The 25,403-nt window shown below is 38.0% G+C and overlaps 3 protein-coding genes across 7 annotated transcripts; 1 reads left to right on the forward strand and 2 right to left on the reverse strand.

Moving 5' to 3' along the window:
- Positions 1–308: 308 nt before the first annotated feature.
- On the reverse strand, positions 309–13,413 carry nf2b (NF2, moesin-ezrin-radixin like (MERLIN) tumor suppressor b). The gene is made up of 17 exons (XM_080866956.1): positions 13,056–13,413; positions 12,684–12,797; positions 11,884–12,009; positions 10,987–11,109; positions 10,746–10,829; positions 10,349–10,417; positions 10,107–10,189; positions 9,884–9,959; positions 9,646–9,783; positions 7,905–7,979; positions 7,696–7,809; positions 7,465–7,587; positions 7,139–7,356; positions 6,333–6,435; positions 5,563–5,702; positions 5,303–5,474; positions 309–3,955 (listed from the first exon to the last, which is right to left on the reverse strand). The coding sequence occupies exons 2-17, from the start codon at positions 12,771–12,773 to the stop codon at positions 3,908–3,910; spliced, it is 1,782 nt and encodes a 593-aa protein (XP_080723082.1). The 5' UTR covers positions 12,774–12,797; positions 13,056–13,413; the 3' UTR covers positions 309–3,907.
- Positions 13,414–13,521: 108 nt separating this feature from the next.
- Positions 13,522–16,868, forward strand: mettl27 (methyltransferase like 27). 5 transcript variants are annotated; one of them, XM_080866972.1, is made up of 6 exons: positions 13,522–13,912; positions 14,299–14,432; positions 14,926–15,054; positions 15,288–15,423; positions 16,202–16,294; positions 16,408–16,868. In XM_080866972.1, the coding sequence occupies exons 1-6, from the start codon at positions 13,864–13,866 to the stop codon at positions 16,608–16,610; spliced, it is 744 nt and encodes a 247-aa protein (XP_080723098.1). In that variant the 5' UTR covers positions 13,522–13,863; the 3' UTR covers positions 16,611–16,868. The 5 variants fall into 5 exon arrangements, with proteins under 5 accessions (XP_080723098.1, XP_080723096.1, XP_080723097.1 ...); XM_080866970.1 differs by having other exon boundaries at positions 13,530–13,912; positions 16,199–16,294; XM_080866971.1 differs by having other exon boundaries at positions 13,533–13,912; positions 14,302–14,432; positions 16,199–16,294.
- A 620-nt stretch (positions 16,869–17,488) lies between these two features.
- Positions 17,489–23,920, reverse strand: LOC308387151 (uncharacterized protein). Its single transcript, XM_080867048.1, has 3 exons — positions 23,154–23,920; positions 20,984–21,036; positions 17,489–20,597 (listed from the first exon to the last, which is right to left on the reverse strand). The coding sequence occupies exons 1-3, from the start codon at positions 23,778–23,780 to the stop codon at positions 19,580–19,582; spliced, it is 1,698 nt and encodes a 565-aa protein (XP_080723174.1). The 5' UTR covers positions 23,781–23,920; the 3' UTR covers positions 17,489–19,579.
- Positions 23,921–25,403: the final 1,483 nt, after the last annotated feature.

Raw genomic sequence — 25,403 nt, forward strand, 5'->3', positions numbered from 1 at the left:
TTGGTTAGGTTTAGAAGATTTTAGTTTGTCTCAAAATACAGGGATTATTAACACAAAACAGTCATGTCTTGGATTATTCTCACCTTCAAATCATCAAGTGTTGCTATACTGTTTCATTACATAAACATCTTTCCATTGTCTTAATTTTTTTTGCTAATATTTGATTGCTGTAATTATGACACTGACAATTTGTCAGTTTCTTTTAAATGCCTTTTTAATTTCATTTTAGCATGGTTTAGCTTTCTGTTTTAACTCGTTTCCAATAAACAAAATAACATAATGCACAGATAATTTCCACACCTGCATCATCAGATCTAGCAAACTTTCATTTATTGTATCACACAGCCTTAGCTGCTTTGAAAGCGCTTCCTCACGCTTAAATTGCTGTGTATATGCCTGACTCATAATCTATGAGAAGACAGATCAGACAGGACAGTCACACTGTTGTATTATCATTGTTATGAAATAATATACACAAAATAACTTGGTTACAAATCAGTGACAAAACTCATGAAACTGTAACATTTTGTCACTTCAAATTAAACATAACCCAACATTTTTTGATGTGAAATCATTCTTTAACACTGGATTTGAATCTCATTATAGAAAAATAAAAGACTAAATTACAAACACCCGCTCTCCCCCCAATAACAGATATCAAGCAAATGTGACGTTAATTGAGGACTTACAGCACAAATAAATAAGGTAAAAACAGAAAAAACAAAGCACTTAAGAACACTTCAAAGGAAAATACCATTTACACAATACCAAGGTTAGTGTAACGACCCCATGTTGAGCCCATAATTTAATCTCTCTGATAGGCTGGTCAAATAAACAAACACGATCAATGAGTACATCCAGCCGCTGCTTTTTTTCAGAATATAAAAGAAGTCTAAAGATCGCTGCATTAGTCTTCTACATGCGTATTATTATTAAACCTAATTTAAACGCTGTTAGATACCATACTGCATCTTTGGTGGTGGTGACGGTGAAGGCGTGGGGTGTTTAACACTAACCCTGAGAAGTGTGTGATGTGGGGAAAAAAAAAAAAAGCCATCCATCTGCCACTCTGTCAAGGAATTAAGAGAAAGATATCAAAGTCACCCTAATACTAAGATCAAAAAGCACAACGACACCAAATAAAATCTTAGTGTCTTAAAGTGTAACAGCAAAAAATAAAATAACATAAAATTAAGGCACATCAGCAGTAAAGTACAAAATATAAAACCTTGAAATGGCAGAGCTCAAGATTTTACAGCATTTCTATTAAACAATACAGGTTCCTGTGTGATGATTTCATTGAAGGCATTTCACAAACCAAGTAAAAGAAACACGTAGGACCACCAAAGGAGTCTCCTGACTTGTAATGCGGCTCAAAGTCTCTTCTGTACATAAATTTATATTTCTGTCCATTTCTTTGTGCTTCAGGTACACTCGGGCAGATTTTTCTTTTCTTAAGTACTTAGAAGTAGGGCTGGGCCATATCATACCGTTCACGGTAATACCGGTGTAATTTTGGGCAACGATAGGAAAATGAAATATCGCGATAGAATATGGGTAAAACGCGCATGCGCAGTGCCTTTGTTTACATACGCACATGGCGGCGACGCAGAATGAGAAGAGCGAAAGTGGATCGTTAAATGAAACGGATGAACCAGAATTGGTTTGTAAAAATGCTGCAACTTCAGTGGTGTGGGACTGGTTTGGCTTTCATCCGTCAGATACACAACAAAGCACTATTTGCGGTAGAGCATGCTAGCGGGCCGTCGTTATTACCGTGTTGTTTGGAAAATACGGCACACTTAAAATCAATCCTTTGATTTTTCTGAAAATCGACAGCGCCCCTCATAATCCTGTGTGCCTTATGTATGAATTCTGGTTGTGTTTACTGACCTCGAAACGATTTTATGTGGTACACGGCGCTCAAAAATCTGTCAAATGTTTTAGTACGACTTTGCTAAGCTATGAACCCGCACTGCTTGATGGATTGTCGGAGCATTACGGCTATCGTAGGCAGGAGCCTCGCGGAGTGATACGTACTGTGCTTCAACATAATATTACCGTATTGTGTGTGTATAACCTCTTTTTAAGTTTTGTGGATATTATACATGGTTATGTTGCCGATATGTCGGCCAATTTCCACTGGAAATGCCTTTTGGTTAAACTGTCAGCAAGGAATTTGCATTTGCACTGTTACATTTTTATATAACTTTAATGATACTAACCCCATGTTTGCCTACTGGTGGTGGTCAGAGGGCCCGGTGGCGCCAGTGTCCGGCAGCCTCGCCTCTGTCAGTGCGCCCCAGCGCAGCTGTGGCTACAATGTAGCTTGCCATCGCCAGTGTGTGAATGTGTGTGTGAATGGGTGAATGACTGAATGTAGTGTGAAGCGCTTTGGGGTCCTTAGGGACTAGAAAAGCGCTATACAAATGCAGGCCATTTACCATTTAATGCACATAAAAAGCTGCTTGTTTAAGTGAAAATACATTGATGGGTTTTTTTTGCATTAATAAAGTTGTGGAGTTGTAAAGTATTTTGTCTAGTGTCAATTATATCGTCAGTTATATCGTTATCGCAAATTTTCAAATGTATATCGTGATAAATATTTTTGGTCATATTGCCCTGCTCTACTTAGAAGTACCTAATAAGAACACATACAACAACAGTAGCCAAATATCATTCTCAGTTCAACTCTAATTTATTACATTAATAAAAACCTTTCCATTTTTTCCTCTTTAGCTAATATAACTTAATGTTAATAACAGCGACTGAACATTAAGTTAGCCTAAAGTCAGATTACTGATGTCGACATATCAAATTAAACATGTTTAAAAGACTAAAATAATGTGAAACAACTTTTCACTTGTGGAAAGTTTTTCTCTGTTGCCTTTGTTTTGGCATTTCTTTCACTAAAACATCAACAAAAGTGGACACAAGTCTGGCATTTTATGCATGAATAGGTCAGCGATCTTTGTCAGATCTCCTGAGCCAGACAGTAGGAGCAGAGAAGCATCCACTGGCAGCACCACCATGTATATATGTTCATGCCTTTTAAAACCAGGCATTTTAAGCAAGAGGAGGATCTGAGTGAGTGAGAAACCAGACGCACTACATCCTCGTATGACGGTATTTTGTCAGTCAGAAGGAAACCACACTGTAAATCACATGCATTTTATCATCTGTTACACTCTAAATGGGGACGTTATTTATAAAGCACAAAACAACCTTAGAAGCTAGAGTGAGACCATAACTTCATCACCAAAGTGTTTAGGTAATAAAATAAGATGAGCAGCAAGATTGTTTTTCATAGATTTCTATATATTGGGGCCAGAGCCTTTCGTTTACATACAGTCTACGTTCAGAGTGTTACTGAACAACAGTTGGTAAATCTGAACTCTAACCCATGCCTGAAGAATATCTTGCTTCTGTGGAAGGAACCCTGTTTACGACATTCATCGCAGCTGACATCACAACTGATCTGAACTTTGCCAACGTTGCAGCGTAATTTCTTTTTTAACACAATCCCAGTCTTAAAGTATTTTAAGGCACAAATGGATATCTCGACATTAAGCAGGCATAGTTCTGTATTTGACCACATTACAGCTAAGTATTCATTAAAACCAAACAAAAAGCATGAAATAAAAACTCCTCAGCAACATATCTTGAAGAAGCGCTCATCCAATAATGCACTCTTTCTAGATGCTGACATGCTGCAGGTGTTGCAGGTGGCAAAACTTAATCTAACAGTCTGCGCAGGAAGCCACACAAGTGTTATTAGTTCATTTCAAAGTCTTTCCAAAGAACATAGAGTTTCTGTCTGTTAGCTTCAGTCAGGTAAACGTTAACCAAACAGGCTGAGGAAGCAGAGCGTCACAGCAACTGCTCCCTCAATTTTAAAGGGCCAGGATCACACTTCTTCAAAGAAGGCCATCTGAGACATGTATGCAGAGTTTCTCTGCAAAACAAGAGAAGCATGAGCAATCATGGAGTAATCAGTAATTCTAAAAATACAAATGCAAACATTTTCAAGTATTTCATATTTGCCACATAAATGCTTTTGGCATTACAAAGTATTTACAACAGTAACTATTTACCAAGTCTGCTGATCCGGTATATCCTTAATTTAACTGAATCATCAGTATACGGCTGCATATTACATTCTGCTATCTTCAGGGCTAACTCGGTGAAACAGAAATGCGAGAATTCGAAGTGCAACGGTTTGTGTTACATGTTAAGATGCAATTTGAAATCATTTTCTTCTATGTGGTAAAATATTGACATAACAAAAGCAATTCCTTTGAAGATGTTTTCACATTAGTATAGTCAAAGGATTGAATTTAATATGAAAGAAAGCCAGGACGATGGATAACCTTTGAGTACAGTACCACTCCACTTTAAACCTTATTTGTCATCATTATAACATTTTCTTTAATCTAGACTTTTCTTAAATTCGTGTTCGAGAGATATTGTGGTGCTCTGGTTGTCCTTTGGATAATGAGATCTGAAATTCCAGCAGTGATTCAAGCTCAACAGGACAAACAGTAATTACCAGTGATGCAGTGAGTACACAGGCCAAATAAAAACTGAATTCAACTGAACTGATTGTGGTGGACTGCGTGTTTCTTGTAAACCTAGTTTATGCTGAAGAGTTTTTAAATTAGAACATTTATAAATGTGCTACAAATGAAAACAATCAATGACCTTAGGAGATAATATAAGATAAAAATAAATGATAAACACAATCTGCTTTTTGCATGTTAATGTTAATCTAGAATTTTTGAAATTTTAAGAAATATTACCCCAAAAAAATTACATTTTGCACTTAAACTGTCCAAAATTTCATTTTGAATGAAAAGGTTATGTTTGGATATCAGATGTTTGTTCACAACCTGATTAATCTCCTAGGACCTGGCATCCACATATGTGGACATCACATTTTGGGTTATTTAGACCAAAATACTCAATTTTGCTCTACAAGGGCCTGATATCTACTTACGAGGACATTATACTGCTACTGTTCTATCAAAATTTTAAACGAATATCCTCATATGTGGCTCTCATTTTTCTTAAAAACAAAAATAAGGTAAAAAAAAAAAAATCTGGTAATTCTTTGTTTTTACATTCATCAGGTCCCAATCAGCACAAATATCAAAGAAATTCAAAATGCATGCTGTGGAAGAGTTTGGGTCTTAGGATCATTAGTGGGCGTGAGCTGCAGTTACTGGTTTGGTTATACTAACACTCTGACACATAACTAAGCATCAATAAAACTAATGACATTACATGAATGGCTCATACGTACGTTGCTGTGAGCTATGTAGACGGGCTCTGGGATGTACCCCCTCGCCTCACTGTGCAGGTTGTAGAGACTGGCCTGTTGCTGCTGCTGCTCCTCCAGCTTCAGAGACTCGATCTCAGACTTGAGCTCCTTCAGCTGGTCCTGAAGATGTTTGCTCTTCTCCATGTACTCCAGCCTGTATTTATGCATGCCACAGTATCATCAACAAACAGCCAAACTGTCACTCTAAAGTGCCGTTGCAGGGGATTTAAACCCCGGCTTACCTCTCTCTCTCAATCTCCATAGAGAGCCGTTTCATGTCGGAGTCCTTGAAGTCGAGGCGTGCAGGTGGTGACTCGCAGGCAAAGTCGGCTGCTTCAGGAGGAGCAGGAGGAGCAGGGGGAGCAGAATAAGCTGCTATGAGCTGGAAGACAAGCACACAGATGTCATTTAAGTATAAATATTCACAAAGGCACATTACACTTTTAAAATCTGGGGTCACATGAGGGCAAAAAACCAAAATAATTCACTGAATTATCATTATCAGAACATTCAGTTTTGTGTGTAATACCACTGCTATTTGAAATCCCTCATTTTGAGGAATAACACATAAAAGCATACAGCTTTCTCTAACTTGGTTACTAACAAAGTCCATTTATAGTGAATGATATAAAACACATTAATGTTTTGTGGGTTTTTTCTCGTCAATTATCCACACTAATAAATATAAATCTGCAATACTAGTAACACCCACAGATTTCGCACCTCTTCTCTTGCCATTAAAAACATTCTGGGAGACATGAAATCGCTAACTTCAAGAAATAAATGAGGGAAGTTATAGAACAATGATAATCCTCCCTAAAAAAATAACTTTGAAGATCTCAAATTGATGGTCCATATTAAGCTCATAAATTACCTAGAGCAGCTAATCAATGGCCTTTGCAGCGTAATAACACGGAGATCAGAGCTTTTATAATGAAAACAAACTCCTTCAATCTACAAAAGAAATCCAGGCATCACAGAGATCAGAGAAGCAGTAGTGTGATCAACGTACAGGGTAGGTTGTTTTGGTGATCTCCAGCAGCTTCTGCTTGGCTCTCCTCTCAGCATCCTTTGCCTCAGTCAGGTCCTGTTTCAGGTGATCAGCTTCCTTCAACCTGGAATCAAAGATTTAGTCAGTTCAACTAAGAGTAAAGTAAATACATGTGATTATTATCAGAGCAGTACTTTTTTCTTTTCTTTTTACAACTTATTCTGAAACAAAAGGAACACAAATGAAGCATTATAGGCTTCTTATCAAAGACATGAAGATCATCATGTGTCTCTCGATGACATGACAATTGGGGGGCTTTTATCCTCCTATCGAAGTGATTTGCAGACCTATTTATGCATAGCACAGTTAGCACATTTATATATAGCAGTTTAGGTTTAGGTTGAGTTTAGGTGATTTCAGTAATTAAGTTTAAGGGATCATGTGCCTTTGAGTTTAACAATGCATGTTTAAACCCAGCCTTAATGTTATAACAGAATCAAGATAATGACAGAGCAACAGACCCAGTTTTTCTAACACATTCATTTTAGAAGTGAACCCCAATGCTGTTGGTGGTTGAGGAGGAATGCTGGGTTTTGAGAGGGAAGAAAACTGGATGGAATCAAAAGCATATCTCGGGTTTCCTGCATCTTTTTTTTTTACTCATTTTGAAAATAGAATAAGTGGAAAACTCTTTTTAAAATTACCACCACATGCCAGCTTCGGCTAAATCTTTGCAGGTTTATGTGAAATATTTTTAGAGGACTTTTATTAATAGTGTTTCATTTATTTAGTTACCAGTTGAAATAAAAACTCAAATGATTTCAGACCTCCGCTCAGACTGCTCCACCAGTTTTACAGCCAGCTGCTCCGCCTCCCTCATCTTCTGCTCCATGAGCCTCTTCTCTTCCTTGGTCTTCATGGCTGTGACCTCTAACCTCTGCCTCTCTTGCTCAGCTTCTGCAGCTTTGTGGGCCAACAGCTTCGCTTCTTCCTCAGCAATCTGAGCTTTCTCTGCCAGCAGGTCTGCTGTCTCCTCAGATCGCAGCTGGACAAAATTTATTTAACATTTAATCCAAATTTTTACAAAGTTGCATAAGATAAACTCTGAAAATCCAACAGTTATCTCAGGTACCGTAAATGACAATATTCTCACCAGTGCCTCATTAGCCAGTCGTGCCTCATCCTGCAGCTGGAACAGCCTTCTTTCCATTTCCTCTTTTGCCCGTTCCGCTTCCTCCCTCATCTGTTTCTCCCGTGCCAGGATCTGGCGCTCCATCTACATGGCGGACCATTTAAAGTTTGTTAACCACAATAAAAGATTTATGATGGATCACTGTGAGCATCCTATCTAATGTGATGTTCCAATGGAGTTGAGACCACAGACCTTCTTGCGGGCCTTTTCCTCTTTGGCTTGAGCTTTCATCTGCTGCACTTCAATTGAGTCCACCTTCCTCCTCCTCATAAACAAATCATGATTCCCAATGCACAACTGCAGGATCTAAGGAGTCAGGTGAAACATAATCAGCACAAACTTACGACATACAACATTTAACCTTTAAGTAGATGACATCACAAACACAGAGGCAAACCAACCAGCTTGTTGACACGCAGCTGAGATGAGTAGAACTTGAAAACATCTTTCTTCTTGTCCAGAGGTTTGATTGTGAACTGGAACAACATGAAAACAGAAAAACAAAACAAAACATGCAGATTAACCGAGAGCACAGTTTACAACAGATCAATATGAAAGAAAATATGACACTGAAAGAAAGCAGTTTCCAATATACAGCTGTAAGGCTGTAATAATATAACAAAAAGGCAGTTCAAAATCAAAACCAAATGTCACACAGGCACGTTTGTTAACATACAACTTAAGATGTACATGGAAAATGTTACAAAAATATAAATAAGAAAAGTTAATTATCTGCATATATTAAATAACAATGCCCCTTAAATAAAATGTTATTTTCTTGCATACCAAAGACTCACATTTGTGCAATCAAGAAAATGCAACGCTTGCATGCAAAAGTATGAAATGGAATAAAATGAGGAAAATTCTATCCCTTTTTCTAGCCAGTGAGTTTCTTTGTAAAAACTGGGAATAATTATAAAGATATATACATATAGATATAGATATATAAAAAAAAACAACAACAAAACAGAGCAAGATGCCCTGTGACAGGTTACATTGTTAAGCTGTAACTGAAAAGCTTTTCAGAAGGGTGTCTGGTAGCTGACACACAAAGATCATTTTTGGCCAGGCAGTTCATTGCTGGATAGCCAACTTTATGTTCCTTCCACCATTTGAGAGAATCAGCATCACAGTCTATGTTCCAAGAAGCTTGCCAGTGATCTTTTCTTTTTAGTCGAATGTGCTACGGCTGCTCATCCGAGTATAATTTTAATGAAACATAAACAACATTGTCTCATCCCGCATCCTTTTTAATATGTCTTAAAAACTCAATATATTGTCCAGACTTACACTCAGCTAGTATTTAACGAGTGTTTCCAGGAAATCTGGTATATTTGCACAAACTATGGTTGAAAAGAAAAGGAAAATATTAAAATTAAGTGAATGTCTCTATTTAAAAAAAAAAAAAAAAATCATGATGTGATATTATAGAAATCTGTTCACTACTTTTATTACAAATTATAGCAGTAAGGAAGCTGACTAAATATTAACTGATAATTTACTTCTTCCCACTCCGTTTCAACATGTAAATTAATCAGAACGGTAGCTATATTGAAATGTATTGATTTTTTTTTGTATATTATTATTTTTTCTTTCTTATTTTCTTTTCTAAATGTACCTGTATATTGTTTACATGTTTGAAATAAATTACGAATCAAAGTGTCTGTTAGGACCCAAAACAAATTGCAAGAGGGTTTCTAGTGCAGCAAACCTTGTAACGGAATTCATATAGTAACAGCCAGCAACCCATGGAGGTTGCTGGCTGTTACTCACTGTTGATCACTTTCACTGTTACTGAATCTGTACTCACCAACTCTTCCCTAGGCCAGAATGACTGGATGACATTAAAATGTTGAAAATACAAATTTGTTGGAATAGGACCAAAGATGTGGAATACAATCCAAGCGTGCCCATGAATGCTGCATTTATGTTTTTAATGGATTCTCAGATACACAGACACAGTAATACAAAACAGCCATTTAAAAATACCTACAAGTGTTTCAATTCAGGTGGCAGGAACGTAATGAGAGGCAAAAAAATTGCAGACAAAATATATCAATCTAAGAGTATTTTAAGCATATTATTTTGGATGTGAGCATTATGCCCAGTTTGTCTGCAGGACAGCCCACTCCTTGCCCTTACCTCCTTTTCACTATAGGAGATATTACGGATGCCGCTCCAAGGAAAGGACTTGTTAGGGGCGAGTTTGCTGTTGGGGCTGTAGATGTGAAGACCCTGGGCATCAACTCCAAGTAGGAGGTTTGTGTCCCTCTTATTTTGCTGCCAATATATGTAGAAACACAAATGTTAACCCAAGAGACAGCAAAGTTAAATGTCAGATTCAAAAATGTGAAATCAAGTCATACTAATTCACACTCACAGTAATTTCAAAGTAGCTGACACCATACATCTCAAGATCCTGAGCAATCTTTAGGTATTCCATCTCAGCTTCATCTCTATATGGACGATGTGAAAATAAGAAAGGGGATCACACAATGATACACCGATTACACTTAAACTACATGATCTCGTGCAATCTTTTGCTAAAGGTGTTAATAAGTCTTCACATGCTGGTCTTCAGCAGCCCCCTGGGTCAGCTGTACCTGGCGAGGCCTCTGTGCTCGGCATACCAAGCTGTGATCTTCTCCTCCCACATGTCTGCTGTCATTTGGTACTGCATCACAACCTGGGATAAAGACACAGGATCACAGGGAAAATGTTAATACACTGAATGCACAGATGGTGTCTGACAAACTCGGCCAGAAATGACTGCTAACAAAAGAAAATAATTCTGGGAAGCACCAGTTTTCATAGGTCAAATCTGCACAGAGACCTGTATACTTACTGTTTTTGGCAAAAGCTCATCTTGTGCCAGGAAGCCTGGTTTATGGAAGTTTGTATCAAAGTCTCCATACTGAAAGGGAAACAACAGTAAACAACAAATCAAACATTAATGACACACAGAGGAAAATATTTATTCAGAGTTTGGTTGAATAACATAGGTCATTAGGATCTGTGCAGTAAATAAGTTGCCCTTTATCAAATTTTAGCCCTTTTGTATCTCATGAATGCACTGCTCTTCATGCTGTCCATATAACTAATCTGCATTATATTGATTTTGTTTCATATTTGCATGATGGTCTCCAGCAGCAAATGTACTCCAGGAGACTAATTATTTTCAGATAAAAGAAGGCCGAGCAACTGCTGGTTTAGTGAGAATTTGACCCTCCAAATTTTCTTACCTTAGCTTGGACGGCATATGATGCCAACAGAACTGAAGCTTCAGGGGAGCAGAATATCTCTTCATCTAATATCTGTTTTTTTACCTAAACAAGAGTTTGACAACATGTGTGAACATGTACTGAGCTACATAAAAGCTTCTTAGACGTGAGGTAAATGCTACACACAGGTCGAGTTAAAATTCAAAATAAACTAAAAGAAAGAAATTCACCTAAAGGTTTCACCACAAAGTTATCAGAGTACCTGTAAGAAGAAGAGGTGTTGAGTTATTTCTTGAACCAGCTCTTCTTCTACTTTTTCCGGGAAAAATTTAGCAAGGAAATTAAATGTTATGGGAGAGTCCTTAGGAACCTCCTGGTCCAAGACCTTGATGAAAGATGAAAAGGAAAAGTTATTATATTGTGTTTATACAACCATTCAAAAAAAGTTGGGGTATTGGGCAGAATACAGTGATCTGCAGATCCTATAAAGCCATATACGTTTTACAGAAGAACATAGAAAACATCATGTTCCATTCCACGGAAAACAAATTTCTCAACTCATTTAGAATTTCTCTCTTCCAGCATGAAGAAATATTTGCACGCTGAAATACAACGCTGACTGATCTAGCCAATATAAATGTCTTATTTAAGCAACCTGTATAACCTTCCAAATATCCAGGTGACCTCTTTTTCCGGGAAAGCCTTCCATAATTCCATACTTCATAGTAGAGTCCAGGTACTGCCTGGTTTCACCAGCTGAAATCATTTGGTACTCCATGGTACAAAAAAATACGAAAAAGCTAGAATATTAACTAGAATATTAACTCTGACAAGAACGGGACAACATTCATCTCCCAGAAATCCAGCAGCGGCTCTCTTCCTTTTCCAGATTTTTATAGGCTGATATTAAAAGAATAGTGCATGCTTCACAGTGGTAAACATGACCCTGTCCCAACTTTCCTAAAATGGGACATTTTTGCCGTTCAAAGATTTTATATGCATTTATAGTCTATTGTGAATAACATGTGGCTCTATGAGGTCTGTAAATTATTGCGCCATGTTTTTATTGACATTTTACACTTTTTTTTTTAAATTGGGGGTTTATTTGTTTATTTTTGGATCTCAGAGCCAATCTCCTTAGAATTATTCCTTCACTTACCCGCTTGTCTGGTTTTAGCCAGGCATAGGTATCCTTTACTGTGTACCTAAGTCCAAAAAACCAGGTCTCCCTCAAACCAACAGTTCGACATACCAGGTCAAAGAGGTCTTTACCTTTCCACTTGACCTGAAAAGAAAAGAGTTAGAAAGATATGAGCAAGTGAAAATGCTCAAAGCAAGGGTATTTGCAGCTGGAGCCCTTTAACTGTCCTGTCTCAATATAAAGAAAAATGTAAGAATAATTATTATAAGAATGTTTCAATCCTGGTGTACTGGCAGGGCTCCCTGCAGTGTGTTATAGTGTAGGTGGGACACATCCCCAAGAATCTAATGTATCCTGTGAAATGTAATCTTTCACAGGACAAAAATGAGCTGTGGTTTAAAAAGATAACATATCAATGTTTGTGGGGGGAAAGCAGCGGTATTATTTCACACAGCAGAGGCTCCACATGAGTATAGCCATTGTTGACTGTCATTTACTTGCTCAATCAATCACAAGATAACGTGTGTCAGGATCTATAACTGCTGCTGATAAACTATCTCCTGGGTAAACCCACACATGAGGTTGCATGACATGCGTCTTAGATTACAGCAGTGCCCTTCACGTTTAAAACCAGTGAAAGGCCTCGTACAATTTTGCCCAATTTAACTTTTGCAAGGTGTGATGCATGGACTTTTCAAGCAATTCTTTACTGTTAATCTGGGGGTTCATTTTAAATGAGCCAAAGATTATATATAAAAATGTAATCACAGTTAATTATTATACTTCGACATATCATACAGGCTCGCATATATCCATACCTCGCAGCTAAACTCCATTTCAGCATCCATAGTGATAACTTTGACTTTAAAAGTCTTTGGCTGCTTCTTCTTTAATCCCAGGATAGACATTTTGAAGACGTTTCGGTCAAAAAGCTGTGGAAAAAAATTAACACAACAGATTATAGAGCTACAAATTACATTTAACAAGTGATACGATGAACCAACTCATGACTACATCATCAAGTAGCACGTTTTTAATGTAATTTACGGTGTTAAGCGCATGGAAGGAACTGCTTCTTGATCATGTTCTCTTTAGCATCCAAACGATAATTTAGTTTTTCCAGCGGTTTTAGAGATACGAAAAAAATTAATCAAAACAACATGCATTAAAAAGTTAGATGGGGCCATTACCGCTTAATAAAGTTTGAAACTTCTGGTGTCCAACAACTCTGAGAAGAGGCAGGGCTTTTGTGTGGGGAGAGCAATGCTAGGCTAACATTTACTACAACAAACAGCAGTTAGCTTCCCAGCTATGCCACGAAAACCGAGCAAAAAAAGTTGTAGAAAGAGCGAAACTTTTGAGAAACTCCCATGATGAAATACATCTAATTAAGCGAAATTCAGATGTTAAAGCTGATTCAAATAACACTTGGGAACAACTGTGCTAACTCTCTCGGTTTTAGGTGGGTTAGCTTTCTGTTAAAATCTAGGACGACTTTCCAGAAGATTTTTGTTTTGATTCCCAAACACTCTACAGGTGGGAACACGAATAGCAACTGTGGATAACGCTACTGCGCATGAGCAAGCGCGAGTTCAAAGGCCTCCTTCGGTGGTTGTTGGGAAATTCTGGTTCCAGGCGTGGTGTGTGGCCGTGAATGCAGCAGCTAGCAAAGATCACATACTATAAAATAAAATGTATAGGAAAGAAAATAATTTGAAAGAATGTAAACGCCTCTTTATGGCGGAAAAAGAGCAGAGAAAGCTGCCTCTTTACCTGAAAGACTTTACTGAGGGAATAGCGTGCCCGCTCTATTATACAGTCATTGGTTGCTTCCTGGTGTTGCTGCACAGGCTCTCGGTGTCCCCGATTCAGTTTGCAGCAGTAGTCCTGTCTTTATTGTTGGAGTGTGAACGGAGAAAGAAGAAAGATCCAGGGAGACGACCGCTGGTAAACTGGCGCCCTGTCTCTGTATCTTGACACGTATACATACATATATGTATGTATGTAGCAGATTGTGTCTTCTACAACCGTAAAAGAAATCAGACGAGTGAGTGTTCAAGCCGAAAGAGCCCGTGTTATTTACTACATTGCAGAAGTTATAATAATACAATAAAAATAATAATGATAATAATGTGCAGCTGTTGTGTTAATTGATTAATGATTCAGTCTATTCAGACAAACGTATGCTGGTTTTAGTTTCCAAAACTGTTCATTTTTGCTCTTTAATTAGGCTAATGTGAAAGTAGTCAACAGATCTGTTGAGTAGACGAACAAATTAAATTTATGATGACTGACAGAGCAATTAAAATCTCAAAACCAAAAATTTAATTTGCTAGAAAATGAACCAAAGAATGTACGCTGCCTGTATATTAAGACTTTATCTTACATTACTGGTTGTTATGATTTTGCTTGACTATGTTTGTTTCTTCTCAGCAGGTGTGTATATAATGTCAGCTGTGGCTAACACATTTGAAAATGTGAAAGCAGTTATTCTATCAGCCCATAAAAACACAACATCAAGGGACAAGGTCTCCTTTTACAACTCCTGGGCAGAGAACTATGATCAGGTGAGATAACCTTACCTTTTATATTTTACTAATACTTGCTGATTTTTATTATTAGCCACATCACTGCCTATATGGCTTGTTTTTCTATTCTAGTTCCTTGTAGTTTACATGCTTAAATGTTATCTGTATTGTTATAATTTTAGGCACTAGTGTTACATTTGTCACTCTGTTGTTTTGTATGGTATAACCTTTAGTCTACTGTAATTTTTTAGCAATGTTTGACACGTACTAATCTTTTGGATGGATATGTAATGGATAATAGTGAAAATATTGGTACTTTTTTCCAGGTCAATAAAATAAATTGTTAGCACAGTGCAATTTTATTATAAGAAGAATATGCATCTGAAAATACAATGTTGTGAAATTTATCGTTACATATGTAATATAAAGTAAAAGAGTACAAATTACAGTTCTATAGGATTTATCTGATGGAACAATGTTATGTATGTGTTTCATACATAATTAATGGGTAACTGTTCATGTTTTTGAGTAGGATGTGGCTGTCCTGGATTACCGTGCACCAACTCTGGCAGCAAACTGCATCTCTTCCCATTTCAGTGGAGATCGTGAAGGTGCCGTCGTATTGGATGTGGCCTGTGGTACAGGACTGGTGGCCACACAGGTAAAATAGAAAAAGAACACATGGCCTCAGGGAGAAACTGTAAATCTGCAGTCTTAATGAAGTGATTTGCAATTTAATATCTGACAAATCCTTTTTTGAAAACATTGTTGATATTTGATCTTTTTCAGTCTTAATAAATGTCTAGAAATTTCTTATAATGTAGTGACCTTTTCTTTCTTGATTCTACAACTTAATAACTATGTGTCTGATAACAACCTAAACATGTTGCACAGTTGAAGAAACTTGGATTTGGAAAGTTTGTGGGGGTAGATGGAAGCAAAGCTATGTTGGAGTTGGCAAGACAGAGCGGGTTGTACCAGGATTCGAAGCAGATCATGCTGGGAGAGGAGCCACTGCCTATCCAGTGGGGTATTTAAAGCTTTATTATTATTTTATCCAAGTCATTAATTACTGTGTAATTAAATTTTCGGTTCTCAGGTAAGATGCTTTTAATTAGTGCTTGTGTGTCTCTATTTTTCAGAGCTATTTTAAAATTATTGCATTTCAAGTGATTGTTTTCACGTTTTTTTATTGTTATGAAATCTAAAATCATAATTTTAAAAAGTAAAAGAATTACTGTTATTGTCATATGATATTATTTATCTTTATATTTTATACAACAACTGTTATTGCTTTCCTATGTCATTGTCATTCTCTGTACTCATATTAGGAAATTGTCCTTATTTCTGCTCAAGGTAATTTTTATATGTTGTTAAATTATAAATTTAATTGGCTCAAGAGTTGGCAGTTCATCCTGCAATCGGAAGGTTGCCGGTTCGAGCCCCGGCTCTGACAGTCTCGGTCGTTGTGTCCTTGGGCAAGACACTTCACCCGTTGCCTACTGGTGGTGGTCAGAGGGCCCAGTGGCGCCAGTGTCCGGCAGCCTCGCTTCTGTCAGTGCGCCCCAGGGCAGCTGTGGCTACAATATAGCTTGTCATCACCAGTGTGTAAATGTGTGTGAATGGGTGGATGACTGAATGTAGTGTAAAGCGCTTTGGGGTCCATAGGGACTAAGTAAAGCGCTATACAAATACAGGCCACTTACCATTTATAAGGACATGCTTTCATGTTAAAAGATTATGCCCATCTTTTAAGTCCAAGCCTTATCCTTAAAGCACTAATTCCCCTTTTCTACCTTTTGCAGTAGATTCGTTTGATGTGGTTGTGATTGTTGGAGGACTAAGTGTTGGTCATGTCCCTCCTGCTGTGGTCAGAGATCTGTGCAAGTCCACCAAACCAGGTGTGAATATGTTTTTGTTGTTGTTGTTCCAGTGCTGTCTCACCTACAGTTTCCCATCACTTTACTGAAGATGAGCTCTCATCACTTACTGCACTATCATCTCTTTCCACCAGGTGGCTACATTTGCATGACTACCAGAAGTAACCAGGACAATCTGGAGTACAAAGGCTTTCTTGACTCTGAGCTCAGGCAGATGGAGAACGAGGGGCTTTGGACTTGTGTGGAGGTCACAGAGGTGGAAAACTGGGAGAGAGCTGTGTCGGAGCACGAGGATGGCTACATATCTGGCGCTGTATATCTCTACAAGAAACTATAATTATACATATATCACAAAAGTGTATGGTGGTTTAAAATCACACCAGCAAAGGTGCAAAATAGACTTATTAGAGAAGAAACAAAAACTGGATAAAATTGACGTAAGATTAAAAAGGAAGGCTTGATTTTTGCATTTGCAGAATTAAGTAGGCTCAAAGATGGAAAGCTGCTTTCAACCAAATGAGTATCTTGCAACTGAGTAACAGGTTTTTCCTTATTGAAAGTAAATGAACCATTTTCTAAATAAGTGGTTGTATAACTTGCGTCTGTAACTGTGTCTCTTGTGCATTAATATCTGCCATCCACTAATAAGTGAGTTTATGAGGTTACATTTTCTAATTCAGTGATTCAGTTGGCTCAGATGTTAGGTTATCCCCTTTGTGCTTAAAACTTTATTAACTTTATTTGCTATTTGTTTTAAATTTTAAAACTAATCAAGTCGATGAGAAATTGGACAATTATGCTTCTGTACACCACCACAGTGGATTTTATGTTAAGCAACCAAGATGAAGTGTAGATGTTTTACCAATGACATACAACCAGTGTTCATATCCTTGTGAGACCCAGCCTATCCATCTGTTCCATTCCATTCATCCAGTAGTGGACACAAATCACAAAAAAAGTTAAACTAAACCTTTTTTTTCCTCCTTTCCTCCTTTCTTTTTTATCCTCCTCCTCTGGAGGATAAAACATGGATTCTTCAGACCCGATTCTTAGTCTAGAAAGCTAGAAAGACTTAATTTCATTCACCCAAGGACTAACAATATATTTAAATGTTCTTTTCAAATGTTACATTGTATTAGACTAAAGACAAACAAAAGAATGCAATAAAAATGTAAGTGTGAGCCTAGAGTGTATGAATTGTCTATAGAGCAAAAAAAAAAAAAAAAAAAAAAAAGACATGCAGGCATCCATCACACACAGAGAGAAGGGGCAGGTAGAAGGTGGGGGAGCCAGAGACGAAGAAAAGGACAACAGGTGGCAGTGTAAGCAAGCTCGAACCATACCACATTTTGTGAAGGACAAAACAGCAATGTGTATGAAATGTTTAAAAAAAAAAAAAAAAAAAACACGTTTAAAGTGTCACTCAGTATTCCTGCTGGTCCATTTATGCAGAAAATTTCACATCTTTGTCTCTGATATAGCAGTGCTGCTCTGCATGCACTATCTGCGTGCACTATCCATCTGTAGGCTCTGGCTGGATGACTGCTTATCAGTCACCCATTTTGTTATTGGTCATATTTCTCTCTGGGTTTATCGCAGTGCATTATGAGCTGAAGAGATCTTTGGAATAAAAAGAAAATAACATATAAGTCATTTGCTACCTTTTGCCCTAATAGTAAGTCCTAATTTTGCTCTTTCTCTTGGGTGTGTGGATGTTTAATTGTTCGACAATGTCAAGGCTGTGAAATTGTCTGCTGGCTGTCAGGTTTTGCATGATGCAAAGTTGATTTAAGGTCAGTTTACATATGTAGATTATCTTGTTTTCAATCACACTTTCCTTCACCTCTGCAGAATTTTGTGATGTGGTTAAGATTTCTTGAGCTCTTAGTTTTAGTCACATTTCTGTTGCTGTCATGAGAAAGCTGTGCAATGTCAACAGACCTGGTAAAATCCAGTTTAGCCACTTTTTGTTTTAATCATACTGAATTTTCAGCACTTTCATGCAAATGTTGCTTGAGGGAAAATCTGTAATACAAAATATGATCACTCCTAATCATGTTTCCTGCTTTCTGCAGAAAAAGGTTACCAGGTTACCTTCTGTTACCACCAGATAGATACATTTGCATGGCCTACTGAAATCACCATGACGATCGTCAATGCAAAACCATGTGAGCTGAAGCTGAGGAGTAAGAAGAGCTCTGGGAAGGCAAGAGGATGGGTGCTTATCTGGTGATGTGTAGAGTAGTGCAATGCTTTTGTAGTACAGTGTAGATTATACAAGTGAAGTCATATCAGGTCTTAAAACATGCTTTAAGACATGCTTGCAACAGGCATAACCTTAGAGAAAGCTTTTGTACATGACACAACATGACAGATGCATATTTCTATTTAAGGAACTGCATTTTGGGCAGCTCAAAATATCACTAAGTAATTAAAACAACATGCATGATCACATGATACGAGCATGATTCACTGAAACTAAATGTTGAATCCTCAACAAACACACAATGCTTCCTCTTTTAACACTGCACACCTGCCTGTAACTTTACTTTCTGCCAAACCAGTTTGTCCTGTGGCTTTTAATTGCCAGGAACAGGACTGAGAGTCCAGGGGGATTCTAAAAGGCCCTTTTCCACCTCATGCCTCACATTATGTAAAAATTAGCTGGATGCTTTTCAGATTAGCTCACAGTCATTTATTGAACAGCAAATGCAAAAGTATCAGTCAACATAGTGCAATGACATTTCACTGTGCCAAATGGCATGATCATTAAAATAACAAAATAACAAAACTTTGTATTTTCAATAATTGAATTTCTTCATAGAGATATTCACCAAAGAGCACATTTAATAATGTAATGCTTTCAATTAATGTATAATATATAATGTGTATGTGTCTAATAAAATATGTGTCTACTCGAAGGTAAAACCCTGCTGCCCATTTTAAACGAGAACTTTAAAAGTCTGAGGTAAACACCAAAAAAAAAAAAAAAATATATATATATATATATATATATATATATCTGGTAGCAAATTAATGTTTCACATTTACAGTAACAGAGTTTAAATAGGAATTTGTTAGAAGTTAATTTGTCGCATTCTTCACACATTTCTTTGGCATGTTGATAAATGTACTCCTGAACTTTTCTATCTCATCCTTTAAAAAGGAAGCATCATGGAGTATATTTATACCCAAATAAAGTCAGTACACACTCACAAACAAAGAAAAGGCAACTTATAAATAGCAGTATAGTAAACTGTCTTTTGTGCCAACATAAGTACACATATTTAATTATATGTAATTATATTATAAGTATGTCTTTGGTGGATTTGAGGATAAATCTTCCCCGTCACTCTTAACTGATAAGGTGTCCATTTCTGCTTCTTTCAGCTGAGACTTTGTAGATGGTACATCACTGTGTTTCGATTTTGTCGAGTCTGCCTTTTTCAGTTGTGACTTTGTTGAAGGTGCCCATGATTTCTCTGACTCCTCTTTTGAGCCCTGCTCAGACATATACTGATAGGATGGAGGCCTTGGGTACTGCTGGGGCTTTGAAGTCACTCCCTCATAGCCATGAGGCCTGGGGTAGTCCACTCCAACAGGCAGTGACTTTGCTGATGGCGCCCTGCTGCGATGAGAACCCCCCAGGTTGGACCCGTTGTAGGAGCGAACCACCTGGTAACGCACAGACGTCCTCTTCTCTGTGTCATGGGCTTTTATGGGGCGTGCGGAGCTGATGAATAAACCGCCTCCCAGAACAAGCAAAACAGATGCTCCCCAGCCAATGTAAAGACAGGCACCAATCTCCCTCTTCTGAGCATCACTGTAGGCACTGTAGAAGTTCTTCACTAAAGCCCCAGCCACCCAAGATGTAGGAATCAAACAGAACAGACCTGCAGCCATCAACATTGCTCCTGCCACAACAGCCACCTTGCCCTTTGCCCCATTTCCAGTTTCATCCAAGAAGCGGGTGCACTTTCCTCCAACAAAGGCCATAATAAGTCCTGCTGCACCTACAGTGATTGAAATGACAGTGAGAGCTCTGGCAGCCTGCATGTCACCACTGAGGGCAAGGAGGGACTCGTAAGGTTTACACTGCATCTGACCTGTGCTTTGGACCACGCAGGCCATCCAAATACCCTCCCAGAAAATCTGGGAGGTGACGATGGAGGTGCCCACAAAGGACGAGACCCTCCACATTGGCAGTAAGCAGATGACGATGACCCCTGCCCAACCGAGGAGGCAGAGGCCACTAGCAAACATCTGCATCCCCATCGAGGCCATAATGTAGGTCTGGAGAAAAAAAAATCTTTTTTGTAAAATCCTTGCAGAGTTTTAAAAGGTGACTTGCTGCGTTTCTTGATTTCTGCTGAGTCTCTTTTGCATTTGCTTGTCTTTTCCTCTGGTTGCGCTTCTCTTGTATCTTTCTGTGAGTGTTTCTTTGTCAGTCCTTCTCAACATGTGCGTACTGTGCGTACTTTTTCTTGCTACTGTTGCAGTGTTGTAAACTATGTATGTCAGGAGAGCCTAGTCTGTTGCAGTTGTTGTCCTGCCTACAGTTTTTTGCTACTGGGATCGAGGCGTGTCTTACTTAAGCCTCACTTCATTTGTTTACAGCATATGTCCCTCCCCTTTTGTACCATGCCTTTCTGCCTCTTCCTTCTTTACTTTTTACTTAAGCACCTGAGAGCATTCGTTCTTTTTTGTCACCTGAGCAGACGCCTATGTGGTACTGAACAGGTGTAGACAGTGCCACACCTACTCTGTAGAAAAAATAAAGGACTGGAAGTTGACAGAGAGAGAGAAAGAGAGAGAGAGAAAGAAAATGAATAGGCAATGACATCACCCTCGCTCATTATCTTTGCCTCATGAGAACATTTTGTAAACAACAGCTATGAAGTAGGCAGAAGAGACAGGTATAAACCAATGCCTACCAATGGTCTGTTCTGATGTTAATCTGTCACATACAATACCTCTGCGAAAATGCTGCATTTTATTAACAGGTGATTTAATTTGATTAAGAACTTAATACATGTGTTAGGTCAGAGGCCTCTTCACGCAGCTAATGTATTTGAATAATGTGCGCATGCAGAGTATGTGAAACAGAAGGAGGGTGGAAAGTTTCCTGGGAGAGGACAGGACAGAAGTTTCACTTGAATAGCACACAGTGCAGAAAAACCTGTTCGAAATATGCAAAACCCCCGTACTACACAAGAGAACACACACTTATGTAAACTTGTGTGGCAGAAAATGAAACCTTTTTATCAAGCTCGAAATCATTTTTAATCTCTATGACTTATAAAGGTTAGACTTTACAGGGGCTATAAATTATTTTCGGAATTAATTTTATGGTTAAGCCTGATACAACACAGTGCATTTAATTTGAAATCTTTTTAAGGTTTACCTATTTGAACAGAGATATTTTGTGTAGATAAGCTCATGTATTGTAATTTGTACCACTGTGAATGACTTTTCCCCCCTTGTTTCCTCAGAAACAGAAACTATGCACGGTTTTAATGATTAAGCTGATTCAGGAAAACACATTTGAACATTCTTTGAGTCTAACTGTCCTGGCCTTGCCAGTCCCCTAGACATCATAGAGGACGCGGGTAAGAGCTCGATGATGGCTAAGCTAATGTACATTATGGACAACACCTTTCACCCCCTGCATACAACTGTGGAGTCCCTGTGCAGCTCCTTCAGCAGTAGATTGTTACTACCGTGGTGTAAGATGAAGAGCTATCACAGGTGCTTCAACAGAGAGCACAGTACCCACACAGGATACGTACTTTTTAAGTGTATTACATGTGTATTACTATCGGTCCCACTGCACATTATGTACATATAAAAAATTGGGGTATATGTTACTGTATATACTACATATCTACATAGTATAGTAGTTTTTGCAAATTTGCAAATTAAAAAAAAAATTCTAGTATATTTTTAATTCACTTTTTCTTTCTGTCCCTTGTGCTACTGTAACAAGGAAATTTCCTTCGTGTGGGACTAAATAAAGTCTCTTCCTATGTATAATTAGCTCAACTTTATATCTACTGTCTGAGACAATAAGGATTTTAAAGGAACTGAAACACTGGTTTAATGTGCGTTCACTAAAAATGCTACACATTTTTTTTTTTAAATGTTTTTTAACATCAGATACAAAGAGCCAAGTTTTCAGTGATGTATTTAAGAATATTTTTTATCCTGATTTTGGTGTTTAATTCAGAAATCCACAAAACTAAATAAAGAAATGAACACATACTAAATAGCATTACATAAATGCTAGCATCCAGTGTCTGTTTTTCAGGCTCTTTGATGAGAAGGAAATGTCCCAAAACCGGTTTGTAAAGATTCTTTCAAGGACACTCGCAAAACCAGATCTTCTGTTTGAATTTCTTTACTGTTTGTCACTAGTGTGACTCATCTTATGATGAAATTTAAAAAAAAAACACAAGCAATGTCACATGCACATTTAATACAATTTTATTGACATACAGTCATCCATAATACATATATATATATCAGTATTCCACTAGTTTAACAGAGAAAGCAGTCAAAAAAATGAGGTCTAGAGTTACAAGGGTGTTAATACGGATTTACAATGGTTTTAATTAAACAAGCATCAGATTTCAGACATAACCCTGAAAGAAAGTATCCCATATTGATATAAAAAAGAACAGAAAATAAAAATGTAAAAAAATCTCTGGTAGAAAACATAAAAACAACAGATATATTCAAAAACAGGCTGAAAATACTGCATGTGTGTATATTTTGAAGAAAAAAAGCTTAAGTTATTAACTTAACTTATTTTAATCACAGACATTGTAATTCTAAAAGGTGGACTCTTTAAGATATCCAGCAGAATGCTCGCTATCTAAACATATTCCTTATGACTATCAATAGAGCGAGCCTTGGAGTACCTAACGTCATAATCAGTGGCATTGTTGGGGGGACAAGAGCTACAGAGCAGGCCCCCTCCCAGGATCAGAACCCCTGCAGTTCCCCAGCCGATGTACAGAGATGCTCCCAGCTCTCTCTTCTGTGCAGCAATCAGGGTAGGGTTGTAGAAATCACGAATGACGGTGTTAGCGGTCCAGCAGACTGGAATAAGCACCAAGAGGCCGGCAATGATGAAGACAATTCCAGCAGCTACTGCCACTCTGCTCTTTTGCACTTCGTCTTCGACAAAATTTGTGCACTTGCCTCCAACCACCGCAAGCAGAATCCCAAAAACTCCAGCGATGATGGCGATGACAGTGAGTGCTCTGGCAGCCTGCAGGTCTTGAGCTAATTCTAGCATAGAATCATAGACCTTGCACTGCATCTGGCCTGTACTCTGGGTCACACAGTTCATCCACAGACCCTCCCAGATGACCTGAGAAGTGACGATGTTGGCACCAATGAAAGCGGTGACTCGCCATTGTGGGAGTCCACAGGTGATGATCGACCCAAGAAAGCCGATGACTCCCAAAAATAAACCAACAAGCTGTCCACAACCAGCAACCATGTTGATCCTGTCAAAGAAAAAAGATTGAGCGTCCTTGAGAGCTTTGTGTGTGAAACAAAAGTTCAGCAGGTAGTTGTTTCAGCTGATCACTCAGAGAAGAAGCTGACTGTGAGTTCCTTGCTCAGTGGTTAAAATTTTAAAGGAGGTGACAGAGGAGGTGTTTTTCTAGTGCTGTATGCAAGGTCAAACAGGTTTGTGAAGAAATGTCACCCAACCAGCTTTTTTCAACACTTGTAGAAAAGATAGCAGTTTCATGTGCATAACAAAGGCCAATATAATGGGAAAAAAACACCAAAAAACACCAAAACGAGTTACACAGAAATACAGACTGCCACCAATGTCATCAATTTTTTATGTTCTGTGAAACAATAAAATGAATATTTTGAACTGGCATATTTATGAGAACACTAGTCACTTGGGTGATACTAAATACCAAACAGGGATTTACCAAATGAACAATGCTAGAAAAATGACGCACATGACTTTCAGAGTGAGCTCATTGTCAACCGATACCTGTAGCTCATAGGTTAATAGATGTCAATAGATGTAGGTGTTTCTACACTGAAACTGTCTGTTCTTGTGACTGAGTGAGATGAAAAATTGCATTTATCGAGCTCAGCTGTGTTTTAAAGAGTGCTTTAAAGTGTATCTATGAATCACACACACTTACAGCCGAATCCCTTAGGGTTGCCATACAAGGTCCTGACCTCCTTAGGTTGGAGGACCCAAAACACCCTCAAAAAACACTTGGACTTATATCAGAGTTATAAGTCCAAAGGTTACACACACAGTTCTTGGGTGTGAGTTACTTCCTCTTTTAATTTTAAACTGTGACACAGGTGTTCATTGAACTAGAACTTCAGCAGTGAATGAGACAGGATTTAGATTAGGTCTAGTTCTGGTAAAGTAAAAGATTATGTTCAAAGTTTTATGCCCTGGAGGCCAAGAGTTGTATATAGAGAAGAACATGACTTAGAAAAGGACATTTAATGTCACATTTTGTCTAAGATGGGGAGAATTGTCCCATATGTGTTTATTTCTCTTCTCTTTTAAGAGGACATACGCACTTAACTGGGTGCGGTCTACTTCCTCTTTCTGATTCTAAAAAGCATGTTTGATAAAATACTCTTAGGAAAGCATATTTTGAGTGATTCTAAGTGTGTGAATGTTGTGAGTACTGGATTTGAGTGATTCTGTGTGATTTGTACAAAATAATAAATAAGTAATAATAACACTACGTAGGTTCATAGCAGAGTGCGGGAAAAAGAGGACGTCTGAGAGAAGAGAGTGTGTGTGTGTGCATCAAACAGCAAGTCTGAATATAGCTTGTGAGCTGGTGAGAGACGTTGCAACATGAAAGCAGAGGAATTAGAGACTGAATGTCTTAAGAAAAAGTAATAAAATGATATTAATTACATGTTTTAGTGTGTCAGTACAGGTGGACTCTTCTCAACCTAAACACATGGGTACAGCGGCAAAAGGATAGATTAACAGAATTGGGATGAGAAACAGGCCAGGCTTTGGCTTAAAATTTTTTACAGTTTGATCTCTCAAACCATTCTGAATTGAGCTGTTAGGAGAAGATCTCTGTCTGTTTTTATGCTTATATCTTATATCTTACCC

This window comes from Rhamphochromis sp. 'chilingali' (genome assembly GCF_963969265.1).
Source record: "Rhamphochromis sp. 'chilingali' genome assembly, chromosome: 19".
Classification (NCBI taxonomy): domain Eukaryota; kingdom Metazoa; phylum Chordata; class Actinopteri; order Cichliformes; family Cichlidae; genus Rhamphochromis; species Rhamphochromis sp. 'chilingali'.